This window comes from Trichomycterus rosablanca, chromosome 8 (genome assembly GCF_030014385.1).
Source record: "Trichomycterus rosablanca isolate fTriRos1 chromosome 8, fTriRos1.hap1, whole genome shotgun sequence".
NCBI lineage: Eukaryota > Metazoa > Chordata > Actinopteri > Siluriformes > Trichomycteridae > Trichomycterus > Trichomycterus rosablanca.
This window is the reverse complement of record NC_085995.1, coordinates 32,310,575-32,335,805: the sequence shown is the minus strand read 5'-3', so window position 1 is coordinate 32,335,805 and position 25,231 is coordinate 32,310,575. Positions and strand designations below refer to the sequence as shown.

Below are 25,231 nucleotides of genomic sequence, written 5' to 3'. Positions count from 1 at the left end.
TCTGAACCTCCTGAGTCAAGCAAAAATCATCATTCACAGCTTATTGTTTTACTGGGGTGTAAATGTATTGTAACACAAAGAAAAATCTGACACAAAGTGTGCTGTGATGAATAAATTAGAATGTAATTGCTGTAAATGTAATGGTTAAAAAAATACAGGTTTTGAGCAACATCTGAATGCATGTATGTCCATAAGATTATATTACAACAAAGCTCAGAAATTCTGATCGGAGAACAGGACCTAGCAAAACCAGGTTCTTGTATACAACACGGTTATCTTGGATATTTGGTCAATACAAGTACACTACAGTTTGCATCTGGCATAAATGTCCGTGGTGACATTTGACAGAAATGTCACTTTAAAATACTTAGAAGCATTCATCTTTGAAAGTGCCTGATTGGGATTATGAAGCCCAACAAGTTATAATCTTATAGACCACTGAATGCATCTTTAAATTATGCTAAATACCTGCCATTAATGTGTGCATTTATGTTGGTCTGTCTATTGTACTACCACCTCTCACAGTAACACTACAGAATTGTAAAATTACCCTCTCAACTTTAGTAAAACTGGAAGAAAAGCAGCTTTATCATCAGACAGCAAAGTCGAAATATAAGTAATATGACTATATTACAATAAATAAGCATAATAAAAACATTGCTGCATGTTAATGGAAGTTTTAGGTGTAGTACCATTAGTGCAATAAAACAGAACAGAACCTGGCAAGAACAGTCAAGTGTTCACCCTATTAACAACCTGCTGGTGAAGGAGCAAAGAAGTAGAGAGCAAGTAAAATGAGATACACCACCACCAGAGCTGTACCTTAAAAAAGAGACAGAAAGAGTGTAAGACTCAGAGCTAAAAATTTAAACTGACACAATCTGCATATTACTATTTTGTTTTTAAAACAAGTTTTCTTAAATTTCTTATTCTCTTTTCTCATGATCTGTTATCGGAAGTGTTTGGTTACAGGTGTGTCTAAAGTTGGACCAATAAGTTATTATGTTTACCCGTTCATTCAAACAGGTGATACTGATGTTGCAACGTTTTCTCTAGTGAATAAAATAATCATTACATAACTACATTTTATGCTACCTCATGTTTCTTTTGTTTCATAATACATTTTGAATGAAGATCTGAAACCACTTAGTGTGTCTAATATTGCAATAAATTAATAAATAATTAAATGAACCAGGAGTGGGAAATGATCTCTGTTTATGCTTGTAAACATGTACTTTTTATATTCATAATTTAAAAAATCAAGTGATAAAACAATTACACTAACTTAACTTTTATGAAGTAGATTAATATAGACTGAGACATAACATGTAGAGTTGTTGTTGCTCTTACTATTATAATTTTTTTTTACCTTGAAAGTAATCAGACTTCCCATCCATTAAGATGTAGTTGACAAGAATAACGCTGAAGATGCTCGCCCACAGATGAAGGTCACTGAAGATGAGCACAAAACCCACATCCTGTTTAAGACAAGAAAATCCTTTCAATAATATGTTTACAGGTCATTACAATTAAATAGTAAAAGCACTGATGCATTCTCTATAACAGGTCAGTGGAATGGTTTGAAGAACTAGTGCCTAAAATGACTCTGGTATTCTTTTATTCATTGTTTTCTGAAGATTTATCCAGTTGTCATAATTTTTAGTGTGTCTGGGATTGGGTTTTTTGGCTACTTGACCCACCCAAAATTTATTTTTAAATACTCATATACTAGTAATTCAGCTTTAAATATTAAATTAATTACTCAAATAAAAAGGATAATCAAATTTATAGTAATACTGTTATAGACAAACTGGTCTCTTTGGGAATTTGTGATTATAACAATCACTCAAGTTTAACTAATCCTTCAATTATGCCCAACCACCACTCTGTTACACTAAATGTGCAAGCTATCAAATACTTTCACAATTATTGCAAGTATAAATCTGAGGCAAGGATAATAAAAAGTGTAAAATGAATTCAACTGAATGCAACTGAATTCCATGAATTACTTTGTCGTGTGTAGAAAAGGTTTGCTCGAAGAGGCTCATGCAAAAGTAAAAATAAGCCTTCACGTAACTGAGAGGGAGAGTAAGAGACAGACATGGCAAAAATCTTTATTTGCTTTTCGATCCAACGAGTGAGGTACAGGATAATTATAATTCAGTCTTTTTCTCCATGTTTCATATTTTCCAAAAAGCTCTCAAAATTATATAGTAGCATTAATCCCCCTCTCAGACATAGCCAATTATGTCTGTGTAGATGGTGTAGGCACCTGACCAATAACACAGCTTACCCAAATTAGCACCCAGGTTAGGGTAAAAGACCGCTGTGCCACCTGAGCACCAGCATTTACAATATATTCAGCAACAGATATTTATACAATTGTAATCATTCACTGTAAATGAATGTGCATTAAAGTGACTTACATAAAAGACGTTGAACAGGATCAGGATGGGAATCTGAATCATGCACACCTGTACAGCAATACAGCTCCCCACCTCTAAACTGCAAAAAAACACAAATAAAATTAATGGGTTTGATTTCACTGTCAGTTTGCATGTCCTGCTACCATGTGGGTTTCCTCCAGGTTCCCTGGTTTTCCTCCCAAACGTTCAAAGACACGAAGTCAGGGCAATTGGAGCTATTAAAATTGCCCTAAGTGTGAGTATGGGTGTGTGTGTGAGACAGAGAGGCTTAAATATTGTGTTTTAACTGGAAAACTCCAACTGTGGCCAATTCATGATGGTGACATTCCTGAGAATTAATTATGCTTTTTTTTAACAAGCAATTTTAATCTAAATCCGCTACACCTGACCCACATCATACATGTGTGAATTGCATGTAAATTCTCGTATGCATAGGTAAAGCATAGATTTTTTTTAAAAAGCCACAGCAGTCCGGTTGGACCACATTTAAGTGTTTGTGTGCTCTGACTTTAGATTTCTAATTAACTGCACGGCAAGTGTGGACATGATACAGACTGTGTGTATTAGGGGTTTAAATGTGTGTATGTGTAGAAAACCCACCTTAAGCTGATTTTATTCTGAAGAGCAAACTGTATGCCGTTAACTATCTCAGGTATTTCAGGAACCATAGCCAAAACAGTAACACCTATAAAATACTGATACAACACATACAGCGGAGTAAGTAAAAATACAGGCAAAGTTAAAGAGGAGGCAAAACACTAAATGTCGGCTCTTAAATTCAGCTTTCGCCATCATTAGGAAAGTTACTGGTGTTTTTCAAATACTGGTGTTGAACAATAAGGCCTAGGTTATCCCAAAGGTTTAGGGTTAGGTCCGGTATTTGTGTGAAGGGGTTTAAACCATTTTTATCAAACTTACTTTATGCATGGGAAAATTGTATTGCTGCAACAAAAAAGACCTTCCCCAAACATCACTGTGTGCTAAAACGTCACTTTATTCTGTAGAATTAAGGTTTTCCACTCAGCACAGACCATTAAACAGTAAAACACCTTTATCCCTCCTCCACCAGAACTTTGTAACTGGAACTACGCATTTGGTCCAGATAAGTTTACCTGGTAGCAGCCAAACCCATATTCATCCTTCATACCACCAGACAGCGAGTCCAATAGTGGTGTGCTTTACCCCACTTTAGCTAACGCTTGAGATTGTGAATAATGATCTTAGGCATGTGTGTGGCCGCACAGCAATAAAACACCCAGTAAATAAAGCTCTTGATGATGATGAGTCTGGAACAGTCTGGAACTTGTCTGGCAGTGAGTCTTGCAAAATAATTTTGCTTACTTTCAAAGCCCTTCATGGCCTTGCTCCTTCCTACCTTACTGTCCCAACCGCACTTTATGACTGTTCCTCCACCTCCTCCTTCAAAGGTTAAATAAAAACTTTCTTCTTTACTGCACATTATTCTTCTTTTTTTTCTCCGTGTTAGTTTTGCTGTGTTTTTTTTCCTTTTTTTGATGTTATATGCTCCTTCCTTTAATATTTACATTGTAAAGTATCCTTGGGTATGTGAAAGGCACTATATAATTTGAAATTATTATTACTATTATTGCAAGGCTAAAACATTTTTTACACTATGTGCATTTTAGCACTATGTGGTCTCATTTGTTCTCACTTAAGCTGTTGTTGCTACTAGACATTTCAACTTTACAATAATCAACCGTAAATGATGTTCATCTATAGATATTGCATGGCTGTATGGCTAATGTTTTGCACCTGTTAACAATCAACATTGCTGAAATTGCCAAATTTACCAATCAGATGTTGCAATACATTGAGCTAGATGTGCTGGGTGTGTAACTGCATGCGGGGCATACCTGAGAGATGCCTGGGTGGGTGAGAATGGGCTGGATGTGCTCGGTAATGAGGTCAGCACAGGCGGACATTAGCACTGTGGCGATGATAAGGATGAGCATCGCTCTCCAACGAGACCAGTGCGCCACAGCACCAGGATGGCTTCCTGCCACACACACACAAAGTACCTTTTCAGTGATTTCTCCATGATGGCATGGGAGGTAGGCAATATAGAATCAGATTAATCGAATCGGTCCTTCACATTGGTAACCAATCTTACCACTTCCATCAGCAACATGGATGTCATAGATGTGCGAGTGAGTTTTCAGAGTGAACAGCAGGCCAATTATGTAGGACACGGGCAGTAAAACTGACACAGTGTACACCAGTGGTCTGTAAAAAAACAAAACAATGAATAATTAAACAGCATTATTCTAGACTGTTTTTTCTATGTTCTTCTTTGCATTTCCCACATTTTTCAAATTTTTTTACTCATTTTCTGTCTTTTGTACCACCCTCATGCTCAAGAGTTACACACTAGCACCCCCCATCTCCGTCATATGTGCGGTTACGGCCACGTCTTAACAACTACAATAAATGTTCACAAACAGTGGCAATGTATACAGAGAGTCTTGCTCTGCTTTATTTATTTCTCCACCACTCAGCCAGACGGCTGATGTCTCTTCTCTCTGATGTTCCATCCTTCTCTAAAGGAAAAAAATCTAATTTGAGATCCTGAACTCTCCATGGTGGTAGGCTAGTGTATTAGACCACCGCGCCACCTTAGTGTCCTTTATCACAAAATGTTTAATGTAAAACAGATAAGTCAGGGTACAAAGAATGACATTACTTACTCTATATGGCTATGAAACAGACTGTAGTTGTTTTCACTCTGAAAAAGTCATACAGACAGAATTAAGCATAATGTTAACAGAAATGTCAAATAACCAGGGCTAGGATCACTTATCAGTTCACTAATTAATAACTATCAGTAGTAGTCACTGCTATTGTGGGTTTTTTGTCCATGTTATACTTAATTGCCACAGCACTGTGGAACTGAAACATTTGCTTTCAAAACAGGAAATGCAATTTAATCTGAGACATTATATCAGAATTAAATGTAAAAATTATTTTTATTTCTTTCAGGTAACATTACCAATCTGTGCTGACATTAAAAAGGTGTTTCTGCTCAGGGGGCTCAAGTGGTGCAGTGGTAAATTATGCTAGTCCACTACTACTGGGATGCTGAATTTGAAACACCAGCTGCCTTATAGGCTGGTCGGGCATCTGCAAACAGGCAAGATTGGCTATGTCTGAGTGAGTGGGGAATGGCAGAGGCCCAGCGATGAATTGGTGCCCTGTACAGAGTGTGTTATTGCATTGCGCCCAGTGATTCCGGGAAAAACGGATCACCCACAACCCAGGCCAGGATTACGCAGTGGTAAAACAATGAAAATAAATTGTTTTGCTACTATTGTAAGGTAGTAAAACATATAAACATGACAGTATCCTAACTAAAAGCATCTTACCAGGTCGTAGTGGCAGTTTCTGCATGTAAAGGTGCCATTGCTGCTGCTGGATGCAGTGTAGTTAGTGCAGTCTTCACAAACCAGATTCCCATAAGCTTTAGAGAACAGTGTGGGTGCAAAAACACCTGCCACAAAAAAGCAAACAGATCAGAGGAATAGTTTGATCAATACAGTTTAAATGTGCTGTTTTAAATAAAAGAATAAAAAAAAGAGATTAAAAGAGAGAGAGAAAAAATACTCACCTCCAATAGATATGAAGAGTAGAGAAGAGCTGACCCCTGCTGACCGACTGTTAAACCTCTGCTCCCGGTGTTTTATCCCCCCAATAATCATGCAAATCCCCTGCAAGTGGAGTAAAGTGTGCCAGAGAAGCATAGTGAGACATGCATGAAAATGTATTACATTAATCATTATTTATTTTCATTAGCAGCTTCATCCTGGACAGGGTCACAGTGGGCTTACCACCTAAACAGGGCAGCAATCCACTGCACGGCAACACACACACATATATTCACTCATATACAGGAAAATTTAAGGTAGCCAATACAAATTATGTAATTTTTAAGGGGGGTAGGTAGAAGGAAACTAGAGTACCCAGTGAAAAACGGGAATCTCATGCCAACTTAATTTGTAATAAAATTGCTATATCAGAGCTTTATACACTTTTTGTGTATAAAGTAGATTGTGTGGTTTATGTGGGGATGCGTTTAGATTTGCACACTTACTGGGATAAAAAGGATGCATCCAAGCAGTGTGCCAGTCAGTGCTGCCTTTACTATCTCCTGAAGACACTTGTTGCTCTGCCGATGTCCTCTGAGCAGGGCTGTGATGTAAAATGTAAGCTCAGTTATGGAGCCAAAAGTGGCATTAACCACAGCACCAACTGCAAAGTTACTCTGAGCTGATATACTGCAAACAAACAGAGGCAGGTCAAGTCAATTTCAGATCAGCTTGGCTCAGCTGCAGTGTGAAAACCTGGTGAGAATTCGCATGAGTGCATTTACTTACCTAGCTATGCCCATTCCAATATAGTATGACAGTGGGATGATTGAACCTATTGCCAGAGCAAACATAACCTCGGGACTGGCAAACCGGTTGTTCTTGTCCGTATAGCCAATTATAAGCGAGACGACAACTAGGGGGACGAGATCTAGAAGAAGCAGTTATCTAAGGAAAATAACATGAACAAACAAATTCATTCAAACATTTCTACTGCTTTCTACCTGTAAATGAGTAATTAAGATACTTTATGGTCAAGAAGATGAGTGACATGACGTTAAATACTTGACCTGTATGTGCCAAATAAACTTCGAACTTATGTTAAGTACTTTAATTAAGGTCACCTGATTGCTTGGGAAATACGGCTTTCTGTTTTACACAGGTATAAATACAAGGTGACGCAAAGGCCAAAGTCCCCAAATCATTCATCAACAAGGTTAAGAAATACGCATAAAATTCAGTCAATTACTACAAAATATAGCTGCATTTTACATCCACTGTGAACAATAACAAGCTAAAACAAGCAGAGCTTTAATAAACCTGCCTATGTGAGAACTTAGTATATTTTGCACTCATGGTCAGTGGAACAGAGTAAGAGTTTTAAAAATTACAGTTAGGCGTTTGTAGAAACTGGTATTTCGGTTCAGCAGGTCCGGTACAGTAAGTCAAGTTCAACTGGGAAACATTGGATACAGAGCAGGAATACCTTGGACAATGCCCCCATCCATCCATCTCCCCACCCTGCAGACACAGCCAATCATGTAGCCTGTGTAAATGATGTAGTCGCCCGAGCGGCTGATAGCACAACTGAGATTAAAACCCTGATCCCAGCAGTGGTGGGCTAGCACAAGCTTTTTTTTTTTTGTTTAAACTCATCACGTTTAAACCATGACCAATAACTTTACTTTGTGTAGCATTGCTACTGTCCAATGCTTAATTACTACTAATAAAAAACACTTTATATAAAACTGAAAACACAAGGCTTAGTCTAAAGCATCCAGTGCTACTGGATCTTCTAGCTTCAGTTGTGTATGTGCCTGTTCAATAAAAAGGATACTGACAGCAAAAACATTAATCCCATCAACTGTATACTTGTAGTAGTAGATATTCACTGCATGGTAGCAGCACAGGATGGCTTGGCCCTCACTGTCCTTAGATATAATAAAAAGAAACAAGGTTACAATAAAAGGTTTAATTATTTCATTTTAATAAATCATATTCACACATTTTCCCGCTTCAAAACATCTTGTTTAATGTCAAATGTTTGCCTTTTAGTTTTTAACTGGAACAATGTTACAGGTACAGGGTTACAATTATGCATACAAATAAAACTAATGTTTCTTCTACCTCATTTAGCAATGTCTGCACACTCACACTTTATCTCACATCATCCTTAAGTATTAAATATAAAAGTAGTCTAATGTTGACATGCCATTATAAAAACACTACAAGGCAAGATGTGTACTGACAATGCTTGGTACTCTGACACAGTTTATTATAGTGTATAACATTTAATTTGTTTGATGGAAGATTTACCCCAGTGGTCTTGGTAATTAGAACTTGATCCGGGGACATTAGCAGAACAGTGCTCAAGGTTCGGACATTCATTTTGGCCACAGGGATCGTAAAAACCAGGAGCCAGCAGAGCAGAAACTGCACACCATGAATAACTACCAGAGGAGGATATCCCAGCAGCAGCCAAACATAAACACTCAACTGCTTCTGAAAAATATACACCAAAACAGAATTATACCACATTTATGCCTATTTTAATTTAACTGACCAGATTCACAAAGTTTCACAGTTTCAATTTACTCTCAAGGTTTCAGTTCAAAACTTGCCATACCACATGGGTGAGATGTTAGAAGTAAGAAAAAAGAAAAACTTGCCCTTAAATTGCACACTCCCACTTGCAATACACTGTCATCTAGATTTATTGATTTATTGAACTGTTTTATAATGATCAAGATCAATGCTCAACATACTCTCGACCTAGAGCGGTCAATTCACTTTGCACATGTTTTTGGGGGGTGGGAGGAAACCAGAGAACCATAAAGAAACCAAAGTGGGAGAACATGCAAAACTCCACATGGACAGAAACTGGCAGCCAAGGATTAAACAGGTCTACTATAATAAATTATATGCCAAATTACACTACGCCAATTGCATCCAAAATGGAAGAACTTTAAGGTAATCTTCCTTCTTCAGTATTCTGTCTATTTTTTGTCATGCATAAGTTAAACTGGCAGGAAAACACTCCAAGGCATAATGCTACCACCACCATGCATGACAACAGGCATGCTGGGTTTAAAGGAACCACATTTTTCTTCTAAAATACTTTTTGTAGCCAAAAAACTCCAAACTGTTACGTTTGGGTTTTCTTTTCAACTTTGGCAAAAAGATTAATATTGTGCTTTGTACTTAGTTATTTATACAGATTATTTATTTAACTTTACATTTTAAATTCTAACTTTTGATCTCAACTGGCATAGCTATAAAACACTACCCAGTACTGCTGCTCTGGAGGTCTGGGCGACTCCTCAATGTTCTGTACCACTGTGGTAGATAGAAGCAGTGGAGAGGATGATTTTCCCTCATCCTCCTCAGCTAATGAAGATTCACTGTTCAGTTTAACTCCGAGACCTGATAGTGATTCGCTCGCCTGAAACAAAAACACACAGAAAAACTTTGTGAATAATTAAACACTATTGCACAATTTAACACTCTTCTTAAAACCATGTTTTAAGAAAAACAAGCTAACATTCAGCTGACATTTGTTTGCACTATTTAAATAATAGTCATTGGAGTAGAACCTTCTGTATTGCTTTTCCAAATGGCCACAGGAAATAACAGGACAATCTGAAACACAATATTCCTGAAAAGACAAAAACAGGTGATATTAAAGTAGAAAATTACAATATCAATGTATATAATACAGTATACAAGTATAATGATTGTATAACAATATGTTACCATGAGGAATTCCAATAATAGTGATGAACATCAGTATACCAATAAGAACGTACACAAGAGAGAGCCACCAACCAAATAAAAGCACATACAGAAAATTGCCACAGGTAAATAAAGATCCTGTTAAAAGAGTAAGAGAGGAAAGCAGATATTAACAGTGGAAAATCTCATTATATGTGATTATTATATGTACTGTACATTGAAATGTATGACATATAATCTAATATAGTCAGTTCAGAAATTATTGGCACCCTTTGTAAAGATCTTGTAAAATATATGTGTGGTTACTTCATTCAATACCAAGTAATGTCATATTTGAAGAAAATTTACACCAATCAGCCATAACATTAAAACCACCTCCTTGTTTCTACACTCACTGTCCATTTTATTAGCTCCACTTACCATGCAGAAGCACTTTGTAGTACTACAATGACTGACTGTAGTCCATCTGTTTCTCTACATACCTTTTTAGCCTGCTTTTACCCTGTTCTTCAATGGTCAGGACCCCCACAGGACCACTACAGAGCAGGTATTATTTGGGTGGTGGATCATACTCACCACTGCAGTGACAATGACATGGTGGTGGTGTGTTAGTGTGTGTTGTGCTGGTATGAGTGGATCAGTCACTGTGTCCACTCACTGTCCACTCTATTAGACACTCCTACCTAGTTGGTCCACCTTGTAGATGTAAAGTCAGAGACGATCGCTTTTCTATTGCTGCTGTTTCAGTTGGTCATCTTCTAGAACTTCATCAGTGGTCACAGGACGCTGCCCATGGGGCGCTGTTGGCTGGATATTTTTGGTTGGTGGACTTATTCTCAGTCCAGCAGTGACAGTGAGATGTTTAAAAACTCCATCGGCATTGATGTGTCTTATCCACTCATACCAGCTCAACACACACTAACACACCACCACCATGTCAGTGTCACTGCAGTGGTGAGTATGATCCACCACCTAAATAATACCTACTCTGTAGTGGTCCTGTGGGGGTCCTGACCATTGAAGAACAGCATGAAAGGGGGCTAACAAAGCATGCAGAGAAACAGATGGACTACAGTCAGTAATTGTAGAACTACAAAGTGCTTCTATATGGTAAGTAGAGCTGATAAAATGGACAATGTGTGTAGAAACAAGGAGGTGGTTTTAATGTTATGGATGATCGGTGTATATTATAATATGTCCTATTAATGTTTACCTGTGTTAACCTTGTGCTAAAACTTAACACCTCTGGACTCTTTAATAAAGATAGTTGATTACTACAAAGTACAAAAAGGCTATAAAAATATCAAAGGAACAAGGGAAAGCAATTATGGCTTTTATAGCAGTACATTGATCCAAAACATACATTAAACATTCACAATGAACTACTTCAGAAACGCAAGATTAGAACGCAGTTGGATTAGAACTGTTATGGAGAAGTCTCTGGATTAATTATAATGTATAAATCTGACTTGCATTAGGTTTACATTCAGTAAGTGAATCTGACCTGTATGTGGTTTAATAACATTGAGCTCTGAGTAAAGCTCCTTCACTATCTGTGATCTGTCTTCAAAAGGTCGCTCAGTCACATGGCTTTTCCACTTTCTAAATCCAAACTAGACCAAGAAGGATCACACAGACACAAATATCCATGTCAAAAAGTGAGACAACTCTAGTGACTATTCAGATACTCATACTCTAATCCTAAATGCAATTAGTTCATATTTACCTTGTAGTTATTAGCAAGTTTCTGTGCCTCGACCTCATTCTCTGCACTTATAGTGGTCTTACATGGGACTTCCTCCCATAGTTCATCAGCTGTGTGTGTGCTGTCATCTACAAAGGAAAACAATAACCATAACTAATCAAATAAATAACATTAATATACAGTTTTATGAATTACACACCATTTAATTTAATTTCCCAGATAAGTAATTCTCATAGTTGTTTTTAAATATCTGACCAGTAAATTGACATAATGAACACCAGTACCAGCACTGAAAGAAGAAAACCTCAGTATTTAGAACAAGAGGAAAATAATGAATAGTTGAAGATAAGGTGACAGACAGCAGAAAAACTGCAAATTGGAGAAATTCAGAGAATAAGATCTGTGTGCAGGGACAAATGCAGGTAACAGTCAGGGGTTCTAACATTCTGCTGATTTCTACACAACCGGTCACAACAGGAGTCTGGGTGATGACCTCTACCACCAACAAAACCTTGGCTATTCTGGTCCAGTGGAAGCTCTGAGTCAGGTAGAGATTAAACAACACATTTGAACAAATTATTATATGAATAACTAAAACTGATGAGCTTTAATATCTTGTCAAGGCTTATATGTTGTCAATAAACTATGTGCAATAAAGTACTAATATTATTTATGATCTAAATAAGTTCTTACTTATGCAAAGCAAGTCAAAGCAAGAAAGAAAACACTTAAGTAGAACTCCTCCTTTGTTGGACAGACAAGCAAGACAAAACTCACCTTTGGCAACAAAAACCGTTCAGAAAAAATTAGCAGACAACGGAGTGGAATTGCATTACAGAAATCAGAAGAAAACTTTTCCTGCAACCTCCTCACAAGCCAGTGTCTAAACAATATCTACATTAGTCAGAGTCAGTTTTAAAAATAAACTAATAAAATAAAAAATAATCACCCAGTCACACAGGTTTGGAGAAAGAAAGGAAAGCAGCAGTTGCTGAAAAGAACCACTGACTTTAAGGATCACAATTTTTTTTGTGCAATAAAGCATAAATTTGACATTTATAAATGATTTATTCACAATTCAATAAGTATACTCCTACCAAAAAATATAAATAAAGGATTAAAATTTAAATAAAATTTGTAGTAAACATAAATAAGAGCGTATAATGGAAAGACAAGAAATACAAAGCCAAAGGTCAAACATATGTCTGTTTTAAAGTATTTAAGCATTTATTTTTAAACATTTCCAATTCAGAATGGTTTTTTTTGTATTTTGTTTTATTTATTTAAAAGTGACATTACATGTTGAGTAATATTAATAACAAAATGAAATAATTAATTTATAACATGAATTATAAATGCACATTAATAATAAAACCTTATTCCAATTTCTATATGGGTTTGGCAAACAGTTTCCCAGAGTCTTGTGAGTGCAGACAAAATAAATTATAAAATATCTGCAGTGAATTATAAAGTATTTGCATGAGTACATTCAAGTCTTGGTAGTGTTTACATTTCATGTAAATTTCCACCACAAAACCTGAAATTCTATGAAAAATAAATCTACATTTAAAAAGTATGTTCACTCTTTTAGTAACACTTGGCCTAAAACCTCTGGGAATTTAAACACAATCCTAAAATATACCCTGGACAGGGCTAATCCCTTTTAAAGCAGCCAAAGCAGCCATGTATGTAGCAGATTGGTGAGTGTTGTGGTGTGACCGTTTAAAAATACATGCAAACTCCACACAGAAAGGACCTCTCTTAGTTAATACCACTGTTATTTATTCTGGGTTTCAGATGCTAATGGTGGACAGGCAGGAAAAAAACAGAGGAACTGTAAATAGACTTGAGGTTTCAGAACAGAGATGTGAAATACTGCTAATCTAACACCGCAGTCTAACACATACAGGGGAGAAAAACATGTGTTTTTACTTAATATAACTACAGTGAACAGATCTGAATTCTAAATTCTCTCTCTCTCTCTCTCTCTCTCTCTCTCACACACACACACACACACACACATTTAACTGTATTTACAAATATAAACAAAAAATATGTACTAAGTAAATGCATTAATGAAGATATGTTCAAAAACCAAAACTTTAAAAGGGAGTACTTACAAGCTTCACATAAAAAACATTAGCACTTTGTTGCAAAAGTCCAAGTTGGTAATCAAGTTCCAAGACAATCAGAGTAGGAAACAGCAGCATTGTAGTTCCATTTTGACCAGTTCCTCTTGGCAAATAGCTTTAAATTTTTGAAGAACAGCAAGTATCCACAATACATCCTGGTACACAGTTCTATTTATGTTTTCTTTAATGACGTGTAATGTACATTTTCTCTTCAATATAACAAGCTGAATTATTGCCAAAAGGCTCTATTTGTCGATCATTGGTCTAAATAAACACTGTTAGATCTTGCTTTGGTGCACCTGTCTGGGTAAGGTTTGGTCAAGTGAAATTTTCATTTACAGATTATCAAACCAATTTATTAACAGGAAGGTTTAAATGGTTTATATGGCTCTGTAGCTGTTAATTTTATTTAAGTATGGTTCATTAATTTATGTGTTGAACTTTTAAGGCTTCTTTATCTTCACCATCATTGATACTCTGAGGAAAATCTTTCCATCCAATGTTGTATAATTAAACCAGGTGTAATTTGTAAGTGAGCCTTTTTTCACATTTTTGCAGCAGTAATATCTAGAACTTATGCATGTTTCTACATATAAACTTTTTTGTCCATATTAACAAATACAACGTATGTGTACATTTGGTGGTGACTGTTTAATAAAATACACTCTAATATACGTTTTTATTACACAATGCACCTGCTGACCTGCTGAAGGCTTTCTGTTATTCACCTGATGGGCATCATCGATGGAAACAGTGGCTGCGACCCAAAAATCATACTAACACACTACATAGTATGTATGTATTTTGCACACCGTAATGTAACCTACCATATAACCGTACTACTTTTTAATACTACTTAGTATGGTAGTATGCGGTTTGTGAGACGGTCACGCTGAAACAGGTTAACATACTAAAACAATGTCGTCATTCACAAAAAATACGTATCACTTTATGTAAACAATAATGTAAAAATTACCCTGAGTTCCGTCGTCAAGGCTTCTTGTTCTTTTCCGAGTTTGTGTATCTGAGAACATTTCAGCACTGCGCTTCTCCGGCTTCAGTAACAAATGTCATGTGATTTCAGGACCGTCCATCACTGCGCGAGCTGAAACGCTAAGCTAAGGATTATGGGAAACGTAGTTTATCAATTAATAGCGTTAAAGCCTGAGGCAGGTCAAACAATGGTTTAATTTATTTATTTATTTGGATTTTAACGTCATGTTTTACACACTTTGGTTACATTCATGACAGAAACGGTAGTAACTCATTACACAAAATTCATCAGTTCACAAGTAGTTTTTTTTTAATATATTTTATTCATGCATTTTCTCCCCTTTTTAGCATTTCCAATCATCATCCTTCCTCTCCACCAATGCCGATCCCTGCTCTGATTGAAGAGAACGAAGCTAACCCACGCCCCCCTCCGACACGTGGGCAGCATGCCGTATGCATCTTATCACCTACACTTTGACCAGTGCAGTGCAGTGCAGCTCAGCGTTGTATACGAAGAGACACGCCCTGAGCACGCTTTTCTCATCTCTGTGCAGGCGCCATCAATCAGCCAGCAGAGGTCGTAATTGCACCAGTCATGAGAGAGAGACTCCATCCAGCTTATCTGAACAACAGGTCAATCGTTGTTCATGTGGCCACTCAGCCTTAGCCGGCAGGCAGAGTTGAGATTTGATACGATGTATTTGAGATCCCAGCTCTGGTTCCAGCGTGTGTTTTTACCGCTGTGCCACCTGAGCGGCCATCAGTTCACAAGTTTAATGTAAATCATGGATAATTTAGTATCTCCAATTCTCTCCAATTCACCTCACTAGCATGTCTTTGGACTGTGGGAGGAAACCGGAGCTCCCGAAGGAAACCCACGCAGACACAGAAAAAACCCGGAACATCCAAACCTGGGGATCAAACCAAGGACCATCTTGCTGTGAGGCAACAGTACTACGCACTGAGCCACAATGCCACCCCATAAAATGGTTTAAAAACACCTAGACACTGCCAGAATGTGACGTTGTACTGACTAAATTCCTCCACTTACAAACACATCTGTACAACTGACCTAAAACATGTATTTAATGTGAGTGTGAGGCCAAAATGCAGAGATAAAAATACTGTACCTGTATTCTTGTGGATGTGGCATATCCAAACACAAATCATAATACCTGCCACATGCAATTAACTGTTAGCTAATATTTGGAGAATAACTAGAATTTTTCATATTATCTTTCCAAGTTTTATTTTTAAACACTTTATTACATTTTAGTAAAAATAAATTAAAATCACCAAAACAGCAAGCAATCCATTTTTAAATTTTAAAAGCTTACAAGAATTCTCTTTTTAAAAAGTCAAAAAAATTAGGTTGAATTTGTATGCAGATACTACGCACAACACAACACACTACTAGCAGAGGCAGCAGCAGATACAATACATGCATTGAAATACACAACTACAATGCATATTTATTTCCGGCTTTGGAAGTACAGTTACAAGAAAAAAAAGCCCTTAAATTACATAAGTTGCATATCGCAGCATAAGGTTAAACACTTTTCATAAAATGCAAAAAAATATGAAATATCACAGGAGAAATTAAACCTGTCTGACGTCTGTCACAAAGGCAGTGCATTAGCAACCACACAGTACAGTCTTTTCTTAAGCTGGACCAGAAAAGGAAGCACTTTGTATATTATGGAACTTAAGTGAAACATTCACAGGTATAAAATATTTTGGCAGTGGAAATGTGAGCCTTAAATGTGGGGAAATGTGAGACACCTCTTAAAGGGCATTCACTAAGCAAACACCATCCACTGTGACAAAGCCTGAGTGGTACAGGCACTAAAGTAAATTCCAAAAAAGACTCTCTTTTAATTGGCACAGAAACCTTTTCTTCTAGCTAACAGTAAAGCTATGCTTATTTTAAACTATTTCCCCCAGTTTAGTCATTGCAAATTCCTACCTCACCCTGTCAAACAACAGCTATCAGTCTGGGAGGGTCAGGTCTGGTACATGCTTCCTTCAACAAGTGAAGACAGTTAACTGCTTCAGCTGTAGCTCATGCAACACTGATGGGTAGATCAACATGCTTCGCTGACTACTTCTTATGCACTGTCAAAGAAGAATGCCTTAGTTTTACAGTCAGTGAAGGGTACTAATACTATTAGACAGCATCTATACGTGACATCGATTTTAAACTCTTTTGGTCTTACTTACATCTGGAGTGGTTGTAGCGCAACTGCATTTTTTTGACTAAGCACATGGGCTCCATTTTTCTAGCTTGGTTCAGGGCTCTTATCCACATTTGTATGTGAGTAAAATAGTGATTTAATACTCCTGACCAAAAAACATACACAAAGATTGAAATACACTGCTTGTACTGGCTGGGATTTGGTGTCTGCACAAAAAAAACAAGGTGCACCAGGAAGCCCAATGCTGCCAGAGAAACCTGGTTTAGAATTTAGAAATTGACATCTGCTTTTCGACTGCCGAACTAAGGGGCAGTTGAGATAACAAAGTTCCATACACTAAGCTAGTATTGATAAGCCCATTGCTTTGAATTTGGAGATAAACTCATGTTGGCCTTATTACATTTACAATTTCGGCATTCAGCAGACGCCTTTACCCAAAGCTTACATTACAGTTACAGTATACAGAGCAATTGAGGGTTAAGGGCCTTGCTCAAGGGCCCAACAGCAGCAACCTGGTAGTGGTGGGGCTTGAATCAGCAACCTTCTGATTACTAGTCCAGTACCTTAACCACTAGGCTAAAACTTGCCCTATTATTAATATCAACAAGCAAAGTGTTCAGTAATCCCTAATTCAAAACAGGCTAGGGTTTCAGTGTATAACAGTTCGAATAAGCTCACATACCCAAGATTGCCTGGTGTTGCTTTGAGTGATATGGAGACAGGATTGAAATTCCTGCCCAACAGAGCAAGATTTCCTGGAATATGGCTACTAATGGCTATGATATCTGTGGACAATACAGAAAAAGCTTTACTGTAAAACTTGAAAGTCATACTAAAGCTTTTGAAAAAGATTTCTGTTCAAGTATCACTTTATATAGACCCATATTAATCTATTAATAACTGGTTTGGGAGAAACACCCATATGTTTTAAGTGCACTGGTCAGGCAAGGGATATCCTAGGGATGTTTAGCGGTTAGGCTAGGTGAGGAGCCGTGCCACCTGTGTTTTGACCTCTCCATCACTGTGGGAGAGGAGTAGAGGAAGTCTGCTGTGTAACTGTGAGCAGCTGTCCAGCAGCACACAGTACAGAGAGTCTGGTCGCCTCCTCAGAGCTTCAGCCACCTGTGCAGATGGTCTCCAGGCCAGCAAGTTCCCTGCAAACACTAACAGGCGGAGCAGAACTTCTGTGCTTGTAGAGGAATCAAAGAGGAGCACCAGAGAAGCAGGAGCCTGTACAAACAAAATTACAACTAAACTTAATGAAATGTTGTTCGTGCACAAATTACATGACATGACTTTGTTGAGTGACATGACATTGTTAAGACATATGATCTTAAAAGTTAGTTATTTCAAACTAAAAAGCAGTTAGTAATGTTTAAGGATATAAATGTCTAAGCAAAAATGTTCAAATGAACATTAAAGAAACTCAGTCATCTTGGCAGTGTTGGGTGCATCTCACTACTTTAACTGATTCCTCCTAATTCGTAAATCCTACGTCCTTCCGACCTATGGAAGTCCTTAGTTCTCAGTATGTATTAGTTTTATGAAGGTGCTTAAAGGGATAAAGAAGCTAAAACAAAGTGAAAAAAGTAATAACTCCATTTCTGTTTTCCTCTGTTACTGCATATATGTAACATGAAATGACTTTAGATTATTTAAACCCATACCACCCTTGTGCAAAATTATCTGCAACCTTTAAATAATAAGTTCAACTGTTTATGCTAACAAACCTGAAAACAAACCTATTTTGTTTATGCATTTTCTCCCCTTTTTCTCCCAACATTTTTAGCGTATCCAATTACCCAATTGTATAATGCTTCCTCTCTACTTGTGCCGATCCCCGCCCTGACTGAGGAGAGTGAGACTGACACGTGTACAGTAGCCGACTGCATTTTTTCACCTGCACAAGGCGAGTTCATATATGGATCAGCTTTGTGTATGGCAAAAAAAAGGGTTTTTTTTTTTACCCAAATTGATACAGATGTGGTGACATAATTAAAAAAAAAAAAACCTTTGTGGCATTGTCTCCTAATTCTTTGTAAGTGGTACTACAGCTGGTTCGCCCCATAAAATTAGATCTTGTTTGACTGCACCCATTAAGCTACAGGTCCGACAACATACTAGGTGGGTGGTCCTAATGTTTTGACTTATCATTGTATGTGCCCTACATTGCATGTCTCAATTGGACAGGGAAAATCATTTAAAAATATTAATTTATGTAGGCGAGTTTTTATACTTTACCTGTGCTTGTACTATGTCATCAATCATATTTGGATTAGATGATAAATTCACTAGAACCTTCAAAACCTGGATCTGTAGGCAAAGGTGAAAATATATTTACAAATACAATCACAATTTTTTTATGTGAACTGAAACTGTTTACATAAAATTTTCTCTTTTTTACACTTTATGTGGGCACTCTATGGAGGATCACGCTACGCAATGTTTTCACTAGAGTAGAAAGTATGGATTACTGTATGGAGTAGTGGAAAACGCAGAGAGTAAACTGTCCAAACTAAGGAGTAAATAAATGTAAGTGTGTGTGCCCTATGATGGACTGGCACCCTTTTTAAGGTTTCTACCTTGCATTCACTAAATTTAAGTACCTGAAGTGCATCATTGCCCACTACAACTAGTGATAGAAGGAGAGTAATTGAGCTCTTTAACAGATGCTGATGGTTATCTGTCACAGTCAAGTTCGTCAGTAGTCGCAGTGCTGCCAGCTGAAGATCCGAATTCACTGGAGACATCTCAATCATTTCCAGCACTGTTGGCACATAGACCTAAAAAGAGGACAGATAACATTTACTGTTAGAGATGAAGGTAAATATTTACATGCAATTTTGTAAGCCATGACAGTTGTTTTGTGGTGTAAAAAGCTCCCTGCTAGTCATTATGAATGACTATAGCTAGTAACTTACCTCTGACCATATAAATAAGCCTTTCACTACACCCATAAAATGTACACAGAACAGTGGTCCCTTGCCAAATTCAACAAAAAACCTGAACAGTCACATTATGCTGCATAAGACTGAGTCATGGAAATCTCAGCTACTTCAGCTAGATGGGCCGGCAATCAGGCTGGCATACCGGTAAGGATGGGCTAAGTGGGCTGTTGTTAAGCTAGAAAGTGGAAAGTAAGGCTGGAGTAGTCAAGAATAAAAACAATGACGTCAGAAACTATTCTCCACTACTAAAAATAGCCAAATATGGCTGTACGTCATATATTAGTACACTAGAAAACCCACCTTCAAGTGCTCTTGATTCTGGATATTCATGCTCAGATTATTCAAGGCGTTTAGTGTCTGCACTCTTGTTTCAGGGTCAGGGTCAGACAAAAAGCCAGCAATAATATGAAGGCCTCCAAATTCACGAAGAAGATCCTGAAATAAAAAAGTGGTAGCAAAGGAACAGTTTGTTTCATACAGTAAACTCAATAAAAATCATGCTTTCAAACAAAGTGTTTTAAAACAGTACACAGCACACAGTTGCTTTATGGTGTATGGCAGTGGTCTCCAACGACCGGGCCACAGACCGGTACCGATCCGTGGGTCATTTATTACCGGGCCACCAAGAAAAACTAAATAATTAGAGATCGCTACAAGAGAAATTACATTTTCAATACTCTTCGGGTGTTATTGTCCCCAATCACGTCTCGTTGCAGCGAAAAAAGCTCAGGATTCACAATGATTTTCCATTTTATAGTTATTCAATTCTAAATCCCCCTGCCCCCTTCGGTCCGTGAAATTATATCTTATGTGAAACCGGTCTGTGGTGCAAAAAAGGTTGGGGACCGCTGGTGTATGGGATTAGTTATCAGTAAATTCTAAAATGATAAGAATTTGCTGCTTAGGTATTAGGATCAGATGTTGAGTTGACACAAACCTGATTTGTTATGCTAAGCTAAAGAACAATGCAATGAATTTTGGGGTAATGGTAGTTTTGGGTCAAAACAAATTCCAGCCAAACTATAAATTAAAAGCTTGTTAAATGGATACACATACACAGTTCTACAGTAGTAGGTCTAAAGTGTTGGATGTAACACCTGGTTTACTGTGAAAGCAGCAGAGTTTCCTAAAGTAACAAGGACTTCTCGCCTCTCTGTTGGGTTCGGGCTGCTCTGCAAAAGAGAAAGAAGCATGCCTAGGTGCCGAGGCTCCAAACTACCTGGAGATTTGGAAAGAAGTTCACCTAGAAAGGTCAAGACAAAAAACAATGCATATAACAGTTTGCATTGTCTATTTATATACATTGTGGAATTATGACCACCTCATTAAAATGCATTTGGTTCTGTACATTTTTTTACACACTTTTCATGTTTTACACACTTTTGATGACAATCATGACAGAAACTTTAGTTACTGGTTACACAAGATTTATCAGTTCACAAGTTTTAATGTCAAACACAGTCCTGGACAATTTTGTATCTCCAATTCACCTCACTTGCAAACCCCCCAGAGAAAACCCACGCAGACACAGGGAAAACATGCAAACTCCACACAAAAAGAACCCAGGACCTTCTCGCTGTGAGGTGACAGTGCTACCCACTGAGCCACTGTGCTGCCCACCATTATGGGTTTAAACTATATTGGCAGTAGAAACATTTGTGAGATTTTCCTCAAACATAAACCAGTCTTAAAGTAAATATACAGTGTATCACAAAAGTAATTACACCCCTCACATTTCTGCAGATATTTAAGTATATCTTTTCATGGGACAACACTGACAAAATGACACTTAGACACAATGAAAAGTAGTCTGTGTGCAGCTTATATAACAGTGTAAATTTATTCTTCCCTCAAAATAACTCAATATACAGCCATTAATGTCTAAACCACCGGCAACAAAAGTGAGTACACCCCTTAGTGAAAGTTCCTGAAGTGTCAATATTTTGTGTGGCCACCATTATTTCCCAGAACTGCCTTAACTCTCCTGGGCATGGAGTTTACCAGAGCTTCACAGGTTGCCACTGGAATGCTTTTCCACTCCTCCATGACGACATCACGGAGCTGGCGGATATTCGAGACTTTGCGCTCCTCCACCTTCCGCTTGAGGATGCCCCAAAGATGTTCTATTGGGTTTAGGTCTGGAGACATGCTTGGCCAGTCCATCACCTTTACCCTCAGCCTCTTCAATAAAGCAGTGGTCGTCTTAGAGGTGTGTTTGGGGTCATTATCATGCTGGAACACTGCCCTGCGACCCAGTTTCCGGAGGGAGGGGATCATGCTCTGCTTCAGTATTTCACAGTACATATTGGAGTTCATGTGTCCCTCAATGAAAGGTAACTCCCCAACACCTGCTGCACTCATGCAGCCCCAGACCATGGCATTCCCACCACCATGCTTGACTGTAGGCATGACACACTTATCTTTGTACTCCTCACCTGATTGCCGCCACACATGCTTGAGACCATCTGAACCAAACAAATTAATCTTGGTCTCATCAGACCATAGGACATGGTTCCAGTAATCCATGTCCTTTGTTGGCATGTCTTCAGCAAACTGTTTGCGGGCTTTCTTGTGTAGAGACTTCAGAAGAGGCTTCCTTCTGGGGTGACAGCCATGCAGACCAATTTGATGTAGTGTGCGGCGTATGGTCTGAGCACTGACCGGCTGACCCCCCACCTTTTCAATCTCTGCAGCAATGCTGACAGCACTCCTGCGCCTATCTTTCAAAGACAGCAGTTGGATGTGACGCTGAGCACGTGCACTCAGCTTCTTTGGACGACCAAAGCGAGGTCTGTTCTGAGTGGACCCTGCTCTTTTAAAACGCTGGATGATCTTGGCCACTGTGCTGCAGCTCAGTTTCAGGGTGTTGGCAATCTTCTTGTAGCCTTGGCCATCTTCATGTAGTGCAACAATTCGTCTTTTAAGATCCTCAGAGAGTTCTTTGCCATGAGGTGCCATGTTGGAACTTTCAGTGACCAGTATGAGAGAGTGTGAGAGCTGTACTACTAAATTGAACACCTGAGACCTAGTAACACGACATTTCACATGTCATTTTGGAGGGAAAATGACAAGCAGTTCTCAATTTGGACATTTAGGGGTGTAGTCTCTTAGGGGTGTACTCACTTTTGTTGCCGGTGGTTTAGACATTAATGGCTGTATATTGAGTTATTTTGAGGGAAGAATAAATTTACACTGTTATATAAGCTGCACACAGACTACTTTTCATTGTGTCAAAGTGTCATTTTGTCAGTGTTGTCCCATGAAAAGATATACTTAAATATCTGCAGAAATGTGAGGGGTGTACTCACTTTTGTGATACACTGTAGTAATGTTAGTAATGTTGAGACATTTACATTTTTGGCATTTAGCAGACGCCTTTATCCAAAGCGACTTACATTACAGTTACAGTATACAGTCTGAGCAACTGAGGGTTAAGGGCCTTGCTTAAGGGCCCAACAGCAGCAACCTGGCAGTGGTGGGGCTTGAAAAAGCAACCTTCGGATTACTAGTCCTGTACCTTAACCACTAGGCTACGGAGACCCTATTTTACTTTTAGTAATTGCTCAGGGGTCCAAGATTTGAGCTCCTCAAATAAAGTTTGCGTTGTGAAATAGTTTGATATTAAAAGGCAGATAAGAAAGCTAGTCCTGCCACGAATACCAAATAAGTAATTAAAAACAGTTTTCGTAGTTTCAATATAGAGGTGTTTTTTAATTGTGTTTATTTTTGTAATGGTGCATTTGTGGCGGCCTATTCCTGTCTGTGACTTGACCACTGTTCTTTTATGCTGATTTCACTATTAAAATCATGATGAGACTCGATATATCATTTTCAGTTTGTGTTCCTGATGAACCAGCAATTGTTTGTTTGTTTATTAGGATTTTAACGTCATGTTTTACACTTTGGTTACATTCATGACAGGAATGGTAGTTACTCATTACACAAGATTCATCAGTTCACAAGGTTATATCAAACACAGTCATGGACAATTTTGTATCTCCAATTCACCTCACTTGCATGTCTTTGGACTGTGGGAGGAAACTGGAGCTCCCGGAGTAAACCCACACAGGCACGGGGAGAACATGCAAACTCCACACAGAAAGAACCCGGACCGCTCTACCTGGGGATCGAACCCAGGACGTTCTTGCTGTGAGGTGACAGTACTACCACAGTACACTTAGCCACCGTGCCGCCCACGATGAACCAGCAATTTAGACCCACAATTGGGCCTCTTCAGAACTTTGTTAGTTGCCTCATTTTAAAATTAAAAAAAGATTAATTTTGGAAGTATTTTTAATTTATATTTCATAATTTGTCTATTATATCACATATTGCATATATATATTGCAAATATGGGCAGTGATAGCTCAGTGGTTAAGGTACTGGACTAGTAAACAGAAGGTTGCCGGTTCAAGCCCCACCACTACCAAGTTGCCACTGTTGGGTCCCTGAGCAAGGCCCTTAACCCTCAATTGCTCATCGTGTTCAGCTCATTGTGTAAGTCACTTTGGATAAAAGCGTCTGCTAAATGCTGAAAATGTAAATATATATATATATTTATTACCTACTTGCATTGTACTGTAAGACTTACTTAATATTTCTAATGTACCTTGAGCCTTTAACTTACTTAATAATTTTTAACTTAGCCTTTAACTTATTTAATACATTTTCTAATGTACCTTGAGTCTTTTACTCACTTAATATTTTTTTTCTGATGTACCTTGAGCTGTTGTAATACTTGACGTTCCCTTTGGGATTAATATAGTGATCTAGTGATCTATCTATCTATCTATCTTACAATTAATAAAATATGTAAACTGGCAATCAGCCCAATAAAACTTACTTAGGATTTGTCTTTGATCCACCACCTGAATTAGAATGAAGAACCTGCACCTGTTAGGTATATGCACATTAGCCAGCCTTGGAGAGAAATTTATCCTGCTTACCTGAGGTCCTTTCTGTTGTCAGATTCATACTAACAGTATTAGTAACGACATTAAAAGCAGAAACTTTGGAGAGAAGAGTCCCTGGTTGTATATTTACACTTTCTTCATGTTTCCTTCTGTTTCTCTTCACATTATTCTCACTGCGGCTGCGCAGTAACAGTTTATACAGTCCGTACGAGGCTCCCGCTCCTGCTAAAATGCCCAATAAAGCCTTCATATTACACAGCCGCTGTAGCACACCGTCTTCTCCCATCCTCTAATAACCGCCAGAATTCATGAATAATAATAAAATTATAGTTTCTTCTAAGAAAAGCTCGCTCTGAAAGACCATAACTGGTTACATTTCTGCGCACTAGTTTCAAGGTACTAAACTCTGTTCGTATTCTAATTAGCGCTTTCCGTGTTACGTTACTGCACTACATAGAACGCAGACTGTGATCCCCTTGAATTACTATAGTGCACTAGGTGAAGAAAACCACGTGTAATTTGACACGCAACCGATTTCAATTCCTTGCATCACTGACCAATCGGAACGTTTCACTGAGTTTACGTCGC

The 25,231-nt window shown here is 38.0% G+C and overlaps 2 protein-coding genes across 2 annotated transcripts; both read right to left on the bottom strand.

Moving 5' to 3' along the window:
* Positions 1 to 107: 107 nt before the first annotated feature.
* Positions 108 to 14,641, bottom strand: cax2 (cation/H+ exchanger protein 2). Its single transcript, XM_063000069.1, has 19 exons — positions 14,571 to 14,641; positions 11,484 to 11,590; positions 11,262 to 11,370; positions 9,779 to 9,895; positions 9,619 to 9,680; positions 9,312 to 9,467; positions 8,342 to 8,527; positions 7,863 to 7,956; positions 6,815 to 6,956; positions 6,532 to 6,715; positions 6,049 to 6,148; positions 5,807 to 5,931; positions 5,132 to 5,169; positions 4,558 to 4,670; positions 4,301 to 4,443; positions 3,027 to 3,121; positions 2,427 to 2,505; positions 1,370 to 1,478; positions 108 to 822 (listed from the first exon to the last, which is right to left on the bottom strand). Exons 1-19 carry the CDS (start codon positions 14,626 to 14,628, stop codon positions 749 to 751), a joined length of 2,091 nt encoding a protein of 696 aa, XP_062856139.1. The 5' UTR covers positions 14,629 to 14,641; the 3' UTR covers positions 108 to 748.
* Positions 14,642 to 15,829: 1,188 nt separating this feature from the next.
* On the bottom strand, positions 15,830 to 24,980 carry armc10 (armadillo repeat containing 10). The gene is made up of 6 exons (XM_063000068.1): positions 24,677 to 24,980; positions 20,828 to 20,973; positions 20,031 to 20,165; positions 19,389 to 19,565; positions 19,024 to 19,095; positions 15,830 to 18,012 (listed from the first exon to the last, which is right to left on the bottom strand). Exons 1-6 carry the CDS (start codon positions 24,927 to 24,929, stop codon positions 17,761 to 17,763), a joined length of 1,035 nt encoding a protein of 344 aa, XP_062856138.1. The 5' UTR covers positions 24,930 to 24,980; the 3' UTR covers positions 15,830 to 17,760.
* Positions 24,981 to 25,231: the final 251 nt, after the last annotated feature.

What these genes read in the sequence shown, in the direction of transcription:
- cax2 (XM_063000069.1), bottom strand. Translation starts at nt 14,628, where the DNA reads ATGTTCTCAGATACACAAACTCGGAAAAGAACAAGAAGCCTTGACGAC. An exon ending in TAATTACCAAGACCACTGGG is followed by an intron (nt 7,957 to 8,341) that starts GTAAATCTTCCA and finishes ATTATATCTAAG; the next exon opens with GACAGTGAGGGCCAAGCCAT. An exon ending in GATGCATCCTTTTTATCCCA is followed by an intron (nt 6,149 to 6,531) that starts GTAAGTGTGCAA and finishes CTCCACTTGCAG; the next exon opens with GGGATTTGCATGATTATTGG.
- armc10 (XM_063000068.1), bottom strand. Translation starts at nt 24,929, where the DNA reads ATGGGAGAAGACGGTGTGCTACAGCGGCTGTGTAATATGAAGGCTTTA. An exon ending in AGAATCAAGAGCACTTGAAG is followed by an intron (nt 19,566 to 20,030) that starts GTGGGTTTTCTA and finishes TCCTCTTTTTAG; the next exon opens with GTCTATGTGCCAACAGTGCT. An exon ending in ATGACATAGTACAAGCACAG is followed by an intron (nt 18,013 to 19,023) that starts GTAAAGTATAAA and finishes TTGTTTGTACAG; the next exon opens with GCTCCTGCTTCTCTGGTGCT.